The sequence below is a fragment of the Panthera leo genome, chromosome F3 (assembly GCF_018350215.1).
Source record: "Panthera leo isolate Ple1 chromosome F3, P.leo_Ple1_pat1.1, whole genome shotgun sequence".
NCBI classification, from domain to species: domain Eukaryota; kingdom Metazoa; phylum Chordata; class Mammalia; order Carnivora; family Felidae; genus Panthera; species Panthera leo.
Window position 1 is genome coordinate 40,375,212 of NC_056696.1, and position 12,320 is coordinate 40,387,531.

At 55.9% G+C, this 12,320-nt stretch overlaps 1 protein-coding gene across 1 annotated transcript; it reads right to left on the reverse strand.

Moving 5' to 3' along the window:
* Positions 1-5,465: 5,465 nt before the first annotated feature.
* PHLDA3 (pleckstrin homology like domain family A member 3) lies at positions 5,466-11,475 on the reverse strand. Its single transcript, XM_042925926.1, has 2 exons — positions 10,650-11,475; positions 5,466-9,426 (listed from the first exon to the last, which is right to left on the reverse strand). The coding sequence occupies exon 1, from the start codon at positions 11,097-11,099 to the stop codon at positions 10,722-10,724; it is 378 nt and encodes a 125-aa protein (XP_042781860.1). The 5' UTR covers positions 11,100-11,475; the 3' UTR covers positions 5,466-9,426; positions 10,650-10,721.
* Between the last annotated feature and the right edge of the window lie 845 nt (positions 11,476-12,320).

Genomic DNA, 12,320 nt, shown 5'->3' on the forward strand with positions numbered 1-12,320 from the left:
GGCTCCCGGGCCCCAAACTGCAGGGGCAGGGACAGAGCCCTGAGTTTGCTGCATCCTGAGCTCTTGATAACTGTCAGAGGTCATTGAGCATCATTCCCTCGACCCGGCAACTTCAGAATCACTATGGGTGGGGTCAGGGAGCTTCGTGAAAATACTGATTCCTGGGCTCCAGCTCTAGAGATTTGGATTCAGTGGGTTGCAGGTAGGGCCAGGATTCTGACCATCTGCTGGATTTAGAACCTACTGATTTACTTCTATTCCTTTGTTTTACAAGTGAAGAAAACAAGGCTTGCCCAAGGTCACAGGGCTGGGTAATGGCCCAGTCTGAACAAGGATCCAGAAGGGCTGTCTTCTGCGCCCAGGCTACCAACATTCTTACTGAGAGCCACTTAGGGGTCCCCTCAGTGGATTCTGCCCAATGTCTTCCAGGCTCTATTTATTTGAAGTATTCTAGGAGCTTGCCCTGAAAGCCAGTAAGCCCTCAATGCAGTACAAACAGACACACACATGCACACATACAGAACCACTTACACACAACTTCACATTTGCTCTTTCCACAGCCTTTACTGAGCACCTACTATACGCCAGCCACTGGCACCTATTATATGCCAGCCACTGGCCTGAGGAGGCAACATCGGAAGCACCAATGGTAAGCACAATGAGGAAACACAGGGCCCTGCCGTCGTGTGCCTTCCAGCCCAGGACAGTGAATCAGGGGGCTGTGTCAAGTCAGTTCTAGCAGCTAGGTTGTGCCCAGGCTCAAAAGCAACTGAGCAGAGGAACAAGTGATTGGGTGCTGAGGTGAGGTATACCTCTCACCAGACTGTGCAGGTGCACCTCGTGGCTGGATCTGGGAACTCAGGAGACACTGGGCAAAGCGAGGTAGACCCAGGTCCCCCTGCCTGCTCCCAGGCATCCCTGGTCTTATCGCTGCCTTTTACATTAAAGGTATCTCAGCCCAGCAGTAGGTGCTGGCAGTACGGGTGCTGACAGAGAAAAGGACTTGTAGGCTAGCTGAGAGGAGTCCCCCCGCTCCCCGGTACCCAGTAGAGACGCAGGAGAAAGAGCTGAGAGACTGTCCCCTCCCTAAACTCTTAAGTGGCCCAGATGCATGCATGCCACGGGCTGCAGCAGAACTGGGTAGGAACATCAGTCCAATTCCAGACTGGGTGTTTGCTCAGGAACCGTGGCTCAACCATGCAGAGGAAGCTTTATTTCCCTGGGCCTTACATTTACCATCTTATCTATCAGGAAATATTCCAAGCTCTTCCTGTAGTGATAATACAATATCACACCTGCCGGTTCCTTGAGAGCCAGAGCCCTGAAGAGAAACACAGAGGGGAGTGGTGAACATTCCAGGAGGTGAAGATGGGGGCGGGGCGGGGGGGGGGTGGTGCTTCCAAAGACCTTGCCAGGGGCGAGTTCTCTTTTGTCCTGCTAGAGAAATAGACCATTCTGGGCTGGATCCGTGGGGTGGGCCACCCGGACTGTGAGAAAGGGCCATTGGGTGTACGTGTTTTGGAAGTGGGGTAAGCACAGAGTCTAACGCCTCCTTTTGCATAAATAGCCAAACACTCCAAACTGCAGCCCTGACCACCCCAGTCAAGTATAATTAATTATTAGATGCTGTCAGCTCTTTAGAGGCGCTCTCCCAGCGAGGTTTCTGTCCACTGTCTTCGTAAGCATAGAGGCTCAACTCCCTCGCAACGGGGAGCCAGCCAAGGGCTCCCCAGGGCTGGCCTGGGCCAGACGCGCACGCACTCTCCTTCTGGCTTGGTCAGCGACACGCTCTGTTAACTCAGACAAGTTGTGCCACTTGCCCTCTCTTCCCTGGCAGGGGAAGGGGCATTCATGTGTGTGAAGGGCTCCGAGCCACTGGAGTGGAGCCCGGTTAATGAAAGTGCAGCACCCTCCGATGACAAAGGAATCTTGATGGAACATCGCCTGCTCTCTCCTTCCTCACTTCTTTTTGTTTTCTTTTAACGTTTTGGTTTTTTATTATTATTATTACTTCTTTATTTTGAGAGAGAGAGAGCATTCCAGAGCTGGGGGAGAGCAGGGAGAGGGGAAGGGGGAGAGAGAATCCCAGGCAGGCTCTGCACCATCAGTGAGAGCCCGACGCGGGGCTCGAACTCACAAACCGGGAGATCATGACCTGAACTGAAATCAAGAGTCGGAGGCTTAACCGACCGAGCCAGCCCCTCAACCGATGAGAGGTGCCCCTCTCCATCCTCCCTTCCAACTGGAAGTCCCAACACCGGGAGGCACCAGGACTTCACGAGAACTTTGTGGGACCCAGAGTTGGGAGGCCTGAGTTTACACTGTGCCACTATGTTCACTTCTCTGAACTTCCATTTCGTCGTCTGTAAGATGGACACTTATCCTGAAGGGAGGTGGGTCTAGCCCAATTAGGCTGCACTCCATCAAGGTTAGGTATTGGTATCAGGTAAAAGCACTGGCAAGCATTGCCAATTTAAGTTGTTAATTGCAGTTAATTGTTAATTGCAATTTAAATTGTTAATTTCTCAAATGGGGATTAGGCCAAGCAAGGTTGCTGGAAGGATTATCACACTACTGTAATCACACTACTGCAGTAGCAAAGTTTACTGTGCAGTTTCTATGTGCCTTATCTACTTTGCAGGCATTCCCGCAATTAACTCTCATGATGATCCTAGGAAGTAGGGTATTATCATTCCCATTTGTTAATGGGGTGCCAAATAACACGGCTAATGAGAGACACGGCAGGAATTCACACTCAGGTCTGAGATTAGAGCCTAAGTGTTTCGCTGCTGCCTGAATGCCTCCATGTGGATGACACGGGAGTAAGTCTCTGCCCCACAGTGGGCATTTATTAACTAGTCACTGTCTCCTCATTGGCTTCCACCTTCCCCTTCCATTCCCACCATGGCTCTTCAGGCCTCATTACCTCTGGATTTCCCTGCTCCCAGGCCCTCCCTTCCCCCAGGACCACCACAACACCCATTCTAAAACCCAGTGCTCACCACAGCTCCCCTGCTCTCCAGTGCAGACCCAGTCATTCCGCTTCAAGAAAGCCAGTTAGGGGCGCCTGGGTGGCCCAGTCGGTTAGGCAGTTAAGCATAGACTTCGGCTCAGATCATGATCTCAGGTGAGTTCGAATCCAACATCGGGTTTGGATCCTCTGTCCTCCTTTCTCTCTGCTCTTCTCCTGCTCATGTCAACACTCTCTCTCTCTCTCTCTCTCTCTCTCTCTCTCAAAAATAAATAAACATTTAAAAAACATTTTAAAAAAGAAAACTAATTAGGCTTCTATTAATAAGAAAAAGACGGGGGGAGGAGGAGAAGGAGGAGGAAGAATAAGAAAAAGAATAGGGAGGAAAAAGAGAAAAAACCAGCAGAGACACAGAGATTTAGGTATGCAAATGTTTACTACCACCTTGTATATGATAGAAAAACACAAAAAGAACATGGGTGTTCAACAATAAGGGATTCGTTTGTCAACTAATACTAAATACAATAGAGTAACATACAGACATTAAAATGCTTACTTAACATCATGGCCTCATAACGCAATATACTATACATAAAAAATCAGGCTATAATGGAGCACACACAGTATGACCCCATGTGTGAAAAAATAATTACATATTATATCATGGATAATAATTCTATGTCACATATCTATTTTCAGAGAAGTAAATGCAGAGAGAAATGCACCAGAATGTTAGCAAAGATGATCTCTGAGAGATGGGGACATGAAAGATGATGTTTGTTTTCTTCTTTATAATGTACTGTCCTTTCACATTTCTCTCCAACAAATACATTTTTGTAATAAAAGTAAAGGGGTGTGTGTGTGTGTGTGTGTGTGTGTGTGTGTTAAGAATGGAAGCCTTGTGATGGGCTCCCGCTGCCTATGAAAGAAGTCCCGAGCCCTGGCCAGTCAGGGGACTCCAAGTTGGCCCAACTCCTCTGTGCTCAGCTCTTGCACGCCCAGGTTCTGTGCAAACCTGCTCGCGTTTCCTGAGCCACCTCACCGTTTCCAGCCTGGCACGTTTGCACAGATAATTCCTACCCCTGGAAGGCCTTGCCTACCCTCTTCTCTCTGATAGTCAGAATCCTATCCTCCATTCCAAGGACCACCTGCATCCCCCACCCACCCCTCACAGCACTGTCCCCACCTAACAGTCCCCTCTGTTCCCTGGCTACTCTCTGTGGCTCAATTACCACGCGAGATGGGCCAGGCTTCTACGCCTGTGCCGCAGAAACTAGGTGCTTCACAAAGCGCTGAGGTTGGGTTGAACTGAATTGCATTGAGGTTGGGGACCAGTAGAAGCAGAGCTGACTGAAGAGCCCCTGAGGACACCTGGCTCTCCTTTCTCCTTAGAGCTGGGGGCCTGGTGTGCCCTCCAAGGATGGCAGAAAACTCCGATGCTGCCTGAGTCTGGGCGGGTGACGCCTCTGGGCCCTAGCACTGTTGCTCTGGACCCTTCGCTGGGGCCAAGAGCTGTGGGCAGAGCTGACCGGTGAAATAAAAGGGTGGGAGAGGCAGCACTTGCTGTCCCTGGGGCAGGGCGTAGGGTGACCCCCTGCCCCAGATTGCCCAGGACTGAGGAGTTCCTGGGGACATAGGGCTTTCAGTGCTTTTACACTAGGAGAGCCCCACGCACACCAGCACGGTCGGTCACCCTAGCTGGTGTGAACCCTACGTGGGGGCCTCTGGGACCAGGCCTGCTGCCACACAGGGTCACATCTACTGAGCTCACAGCCCTCGTCCCTGCAGATGGGGCAGCCCTGTGCCCAGGTCATGAGACAAACGGCATTTGGGGCCAATACAGGCCTGGCCCTCAGCCCAAAGATGATTTGTTCCCCTAGATTCCCACTGTACTTTCCCGCTCTGGGTCTCTCCGCTCTTCCAGACCAGTCCTGCCCCAGGACACCCCCTCCCAACCCCCGTGTCCTTTCCTGTAGGGAGACCCACCACTGTTTCAAGGACTGGCTGCGGCCAGCTTCTCCACGAAGCCTCCTCCGTGCCCTGGCACACGGACGTGCTCCCCACTCCCCGGGGCTTACTTCTCCTTTCCCCCAGCTCCCGAGCAACTTTCTCCCAGTGACACTGTGGGCTCATTCACTCCTTCATTCATTCACTCATCAGGTGAGGACTAATCATCTGGTATTGGGTTAAAAGCACATGCTAGAGTCCTACTGACCTGGTTGACTCCTCGTTCCCCCACTTCATAGCTGCTGTGTGATTCTGAACAAAGCACTTAACCTCTCTGGGCCTCAGTTTCTTTCTTTCTTTCTTTCTTTCTTTCTTTCTTTCTTTCTTTCTTTCTTTCTTTCTTTCTTGTTCTTTGAGAGAGAAAGAGTGAGAGAGAGCATGAGCATGTAGGTGTGAGCAGGGGAGGGGCAGAGGGAGAGGCAGAGAGAATCTCCGCGCTGGGTGTGGAGCCCAGGGCTCAATCCCACAACCGTGAGATCATGACCTGAGCTGAAATCAAGAGCCGGACACTTAACCAACGGAGCCACCCAGGCGCCCCTGGGCCTCAGTTTCTTAACGCAAAACACGGGAGTTATGAGGAACACCTACCTCACAGAGTTGCTGAAGCACGACACGATTCAATAATTGTACGGTTCTTGGATCAATGCTGGGCACAAAGTAAGCACTAATACCGTTTGCCATTATTATCATTAAGAACCTGCTGTGTGCCAGATACTGTGAGATAGCAGGAGTACACAAATGACAGGCACTGGCCACCTAGTACAGCAGGCAGACGAGTAAGCCAGCAATGGAGGGTGAGTAATGGAAAAACTATGAGCACACAGAGGAGAGAGCAGCTACCCAGCCTGGACCTTAGGCAGAGTAGAGGAGGCCCCTCCGAGGTGGTGAGCCAGCACTGCAAAAATGTGCAGGAGGAGGTGGGTGCGAAGGCCTGGGAGTGTGAGACAGCCTTTGCCAGCCTGGAATGGGGGCGGCTGCACGCAGGGGCCCTGGCTGTGGGGATCGTGCAGACAGGTGCATTACAAAGGGCCCTGACTGTGGAGAGAGCACCTCCAAGGAGCCTGGACTGCCTCCATCGCAGTGGGCAAGCCCCTGGAGGTTTGAAACAGGAGAATGAATTGCATTCTGGACAGAACACACTAGGGGACCGTGGCATGCGGCCTGGAACAGAGACTGGAGGCCAAACCAGGGCTATGCAGCCTCCCAACCAGCAGCCTGGCGCACAGTGGGACACACAGTCTTACCCGGGTCCCTGGGCCTGGTAGGACAACTGCCCACGGCACCTCTCCAGCCCTAACTTCCGGGAAAGGCCAGATTACAGACTTGTAACCAGGATGCCCTACAGATCTAGCCTCACTCCCTCCTGCTACAGTGCCTGCCTGTGGGCTCCAATTCTGGCTCCTTGCGCTCGTCTTCCTTCTCACCCTGGCAACAGGCTCACTCTTGCCAAAGCCTCAGCCCCAGCCTCAGCTCACCCTGACCTGAGCAAGCCCATCCCTTCTCCCCTCTGTCTCCCCACCCCTAGCCTCATAGGACTCCCAGTTGCTGGGCTGGGACTTGCCCTTTCTCATTTTCCCATTGATGACTCACGCATCAGGCAGGGGTGAGGCCGGGGCTGCCAGGGCAGGGGGAGAGAAAGCAGCAGCCCCTCCCTGGCCTCACGGCATCCTCGGGCCCAACCGAGCAGTTTTTCCATCTCATGCATGTCTGCTGGCACTGTCGGGGCCTGTTTGTGCCCCCAAAGAGGCCTTGACCCTACTCTGTGGTCCAGCCAAGCATTCCTAGGGTGAGGGCCTATGATCCATTTTTAGAATCTAGAGTTGCCAGAGCAGCGAAAACACCCCTGAAGTCGCAAAGCAGGGTGTCTCCCTCCCCAGCAGGAAGACAAAGACTCCCCAAAGGTCACGTATCTTTAAAAACAACAAAAACAAAAACATAAATTCAGGGTGTAAGGTCCCAATCCCTGTGCTATGACTTCTTGGAGCCTTCGGGAAGCCATGGGACTCTCTTACAAGTGGTAGGAAGTGATCTTCCCCATCGCAACAACCCCCACCTCTATTAATGTATCCTGAGGGCCTACTACATCCTAGGGTCTGTGCTAGGGGTTCTAACTGCAGCACACCCATCAGAGGGGCCGGGGCTCTCCCAGCACGGGGAGAAACTGAAGCTGGGTTTGGGCAGGAACGAAAGCACAGGTGGAACCAACAGGGCTGTGTTCCAGAAAGGCAGGGAGTGTCAGAAACCAGAGCCTGCCTCTTCCTCTGCTCTGTGTGCCCCCTGCCCCTGGACACCCCATGCTGGCTGTGCCCCCACTGTCCTTTGCAGCCAGGCTCTCAGAATGATCTGGCAAACGCCAGTGAGACTAACACAGTGCTGGGCAGAGGAGGCAGAGCCCAGCATTCCCCCGGATGCTCACACCAGCTCTACAGGCACCAGTTGGCATTTTAGCTCTCTACCAGACTCAGGGCTTCTCGGGGCAGAGTCAGATTGTGTTCCCCGTCTCTGCATCACCAGTGCCAGGCACAGCGCTGGCAGAGGAGAGGCATCTAGGAGTACGTATTTGCCTGCATCCACTCCCACCTGCTCCCACTCTCCCACTTCTGAGGGTCTGGATACCTCTTTTCTTTCTTTATGCCTGAATCCCCACCATCAGCAGCCTTTCAGTTCGATTTGAAGAGCAAGGATTCTATTTTAGAGGCCGTCTTATAGAACAGAGATGCTAACCCTTTCCCATTCACATGGCTCCAACAAAGAAGGGGTGGAGACCCCATCATCTTCTCGCCAAACCCCTCCCCCCCCCCCAGCCACCCAAGTGTGGCCATCGTCACCATCTTTCTCCCCAAGCCCATGACAGACATCACCAATTGACCACAGCATGCTATGGGAGCCCAGATCTTGCTCAGCACATACCAGGGGTGGCGTGGAAGATGATGCTTGTTTGCGATGCTGGGACTAAGCTATCCATGAAACAGGGATACAGCCTAATGAGGTAATAAATGAGATATTTGTCAAAACTCTCTTGTAATCTGTAAGTTCTTTGTCACTTGTGAGATGCCGTGCTCGTAGCAGATGAACAAGGTACTCCCGAGGACTCTAAGGTACTGGGACATAGGATGGGGTGGTCTTGGCTGGACAGTAGGAGAAATCTGATGGGGAACGAAACAGGTCAGAAGCACAAAGAGGTTATTAAAGAGACTTCAAATTGTTGAAGGGGGCCACACAGCCCCCTCGTTCCTTCTGGAGACTCTGAAGTAGGCCACTGCTTTGCCACAGGGAAGGCCAGACGTGGTGGGCAATGGAGGAAAGGAGGGCAGAGTAAACTGCTGACCACAACATGGAAAGATCTCGAGGGTTACCCGATGAATTTCTGTGTAACTCAGGCAGCTATTTCTCTGTACTTCAGCTTTTCCCGTGCTATAATCATTCCTTTTAAACCATCCAGCAAGGAATACTTACTGCATAAATGTATGAAGCCTGAGTATATAAATGACAGGGAGACCAACTCTGCTCAGAAAGCGGAGCCACCTCCCAGGATGGCAGGGGCGGCATGGCCTTCTGGAAAAGCAGCTACATAGACTGAGTTGGCCAGTAGAACATCCCTCAGTCCAGGCCTTACGGTCCCTCCTTCCTAGGACCGCTGAGGTCGTGCCTCCTACGGCTGCAGTGTCTCTCCCCACCCAGGCCGGAGATCTCAGAATGGGTTATGGAGTGGAGAAGCGGGGGTAGGAGAGGGATGCTCCAAGCACTGGGTCTTTGTGGGCAAAGAACTCCATTCAGCAAACAGTGTGGTCACTGCCCTTTGCGGGGACTCTTCATTTTGGGATAGGCATGAAATGGTAATGGCCAAACCCCCACCCCACCCCCACCACCTCCAGGCCTAGCACCACAGTGGGGGGGAAGATGGGCAGGAGGTGGGGGGCGAAGTGTGCAAAGAGAAGGCCTGGATGGGTGGGGGTCCCAGAAGGACCTAAGCAGCAGGAGACCCTCAAGTGCGGGCCTCAGGGCCCATCAGCTCCCCCCACCAAGGTGAGTCCAGAAGTGATGCCAGGCTGGTTCCTCCCCGGGGTACCAGGCTGGCCTCCTGAGTCCTGAGGCACTGGCTTGGCACCCCATGGGGAAATGTCCTCCTCGCGGCACGGCACAAGCTGGGGACTAACAACAGTCTGCAGCCAGATGACGGGGCCGCCGAGGGGAGGGTGCTTGGATGCCAGCTCTCCATCACCATCTGTACGTCAGGCTGTGGCTGCAAAGCCCTGAGCTGGGAATGTCCGGAGACTCTGAGAGTGTCCAGGGGCTGAATCTTCATCCTCAGCCCCACATGGCCTTCTGCCCTCCTCCCCGGGCCCCATCCATTCCTTCAGCTCCAGCGTCTCCTCCACGTGACCATGGCTTCCGCCTCGACATATGGAGCACAGTCACGCTCCCAGGAGCCAAAAGGGGCAGGAGAGCTGGCAAGAAAGAAGAGCAGTCAGGGCAGGGGCAGACACTGAGGTAAGTATCCACAATGAGCTGCTTTCCAGCAGAGCTTTCCGACCTTCTCCACATCAGGAGAAAGCTAGAAAATAGTATTTGTACAACACACTGTGATCAGGGGAGGAAACTGCTTCCTCCGAGTCCCCCTGAGGCCTGAGGGATCAATATGGACCAGTTCTCAGTACAGCAGGTCTCCCTCCCTCTCGGCTAACCCTCAATACAGTCAACAGGAGGGTCAAAGGGGTATAGGACACCGGGTGGGGCTCCAGGCTCACCGGGACTCTCCCTGGCAAGGTGGAGAACTGCGGGGCTGGAGGGGGAGATGGTATGAGAGGGGATATAGGTTTCCACCGGAGAAATGAAAACCTGAGTGGTATAATTCCGTCCTCGGCCCTACTCGTGGTTCCCACAGGGAGGGAGTGGCATCTGGGGAAGAGGGCACAGGGCTGGGAGCCAGGGCTTCTAGGTTCTATTCCTGGTCCCTCCCCTGGGCCTTCCTGACCACAAATCCGCCCCTCACCCCCTGCCCTACTGCTCAAGGAGGATTAAGACATCACAAATAACAAATCATGACCCCATCCTGCACCCCTCCACCCACCCTGCCCCAATGCCCCACCCCCTTCTCCAGCTTCTCCTCTTCTGGCCCAGCTGGGCATTGGCTGGCACTCAGAGGCAGGCGGACAGGCCCATTCCCCCTTGGTATCGGTGGCCTGGCCTGCCCACCCTCCAACACCTCTGGTCTGCCAGCAGCTCAGCCCTAGGACCCGATATCCCCTGTCAAGAATGGGTAGTGGAGCCCTGGCCCAGCCTAGTCAAACCCTCCCCCTAAGGGCCCACCTTGGGAGCTGGGTTCTGTTCCCAATGACTCTGCTAACTGAAGGAGACTGTCTTTCTGCTGGAAAGCCTTAAGGGAATGCGCAGGCCAGCCTCCCTCCACCAGAGCCAGGGCAGAACCAACCTGTAGGGAGGCCCATCCCACCATCTTTCTCTCTGTCACCTGGGGCACAAAGGACCCTCCTGCCTGGGGCCCCAGGGGAAAGTCCAGCTCTTGGCCTCCCTTGCTCAGACTCCTAAGCTCCTACTCCCTGTCGGCCCTAGGGTCGTTCAGCTTTGACGTGGAATGCTGGTGGGAGTCCCCCATTTTCTCCATAAGGGAAAGAGAAGGAGAGAAAGGAGGGTTCAGTCTCCAGGGGCCTACCTGACTTGACCTCCGTACACCACGTGGTGGGGAGGGTGCGGAGCATGAAGGTAAGATGGCAAGTTGTGCGGTTTAGGACACGAGGGTCCCGGCCCCGAGGCTCTGCCTGGCCCGCACAGTCTGGATTGCCTGCTGGTTCTTGAACTTGACCAGGCCCAGGGTGATCTGGGCGTTCCAGCCAGGATCCTCGAGGGGGCAGCGGAAGTCGATCTCGCCGCCTCCCTCGGTCACCAGCGTGAAATAGATGTGGCGCCCGGTGCTCTCCACGCATTCCACGGCCTTGATGCGGGCGAAGCTGAGCTCCTTGGGCCGGCCGCCGGTGCCCTTGGCCTCGAAGAGCTGCAGCCCGCGCTCGGTGAGCACACAGCGCTTCCGCTTCCACAGCTGCAGCAGCCCGCCGCTGCGCTTCTCCAGCACGCCCTCCTTGAGCACAGTCGCCGCCGCCGTCATGGGCGCCCAGACGTCCCGGGAAAACTGCAGGCTGCGGTGGGCGCTGCGCCCTCCCCGGCTCGGCAGCGCCGGATTCTGGCGCCCGGGGCCGGCTGGCCGCGCGCCCTGCCACCTGCGCCCCGGCTGTCCGGTGCGCCCGCCGCGCAGTCCTCGGGCCACCGCCGTCCGCTCGGCGTCCGCAGCCCGGCTCCGGCCCCTCCGCCGCCCCGCGCGAGCTGCCCCGCCCGGCCACTGCCCGGTGCCCCGGTGGCTTCCCGGTCCGAGAGCCCGGCTGCGCACTGGCACCACGCTCGCCCGCTCGCTCCGCTGGGCTCTGCCTGCGCGCTGGGCGGCAGCTCGAGGGATGTGCCCTTACATGTTCCTCCACTCGCCTCCTGCGCCGCCCGCCGCGCATTCCTGCCCCGGCGGGCCCTCCCCCCCCCCCCCCCCCCGCGCCGCGCACCCGGCGGGGCAGGGCTCCGGGGGGCGGGGCCGCGGCGGGGGCTCGGGCACTCACTGGAGGCGCTGGGCGCCGGGCGGGGACGGCTGGTACCGACAGGGGGGCTGCTTACCCAGCAGCCGTAACCTCGTGGCCTGCCGTGTGCCGCTTCTTGGAACCACAACTCCTCCAGGCCTCGGACGCAGGGGATCGTGGAGGGGCGGGGGTAGGGAGCGGCTCCTACTTTGAGAGGGTCGCTGCTGGTGAGAGGGGGTAGCTCTGTGGTCGCGCAGTGCACCCGTTGGGACTTGCATAGTGGGCGTCAGACATCTGCTGGACGTTTCCCAGGCCGCGGGAGCCCTGGCCCCCCAGCCTGAGCCCCTTCTCCTAGTTTGGCCGGCTCCCCTTTGGCACGAGGACGATCTTGGGGTGGGGGGTGGGGGCTAGGGATCAAGCCTCTGTTGGGTTCCCTCCCCTTCTGCTGCCCAGCTGTCTCTGCGTGGGCGACCCACCCCTCCTACTCTTACCCACATCTCCAGCTCGGGGAGAAGGGTAGAGAAAAGCCAGGGCGAACTGAGCAGAGAGAAAACCTGAGGTCGCTCAGGCTCTCTGTGGTAGCGGAGAGGGGACCCCATCGTGATCTGGAGAGGTCACTTCCTGCAGTGTTCTTCGTGGCACACACTTGGAGACGCCCGTCGCTCAGCCCACGTGGGCCACCCGTGGCCAGTCCACGTGGACTGACCATGCCTGGAGTTAGCTGCTAGCCTGTTTGTTGCAGACCCTCCGCGGATTCCAGCAGCCTC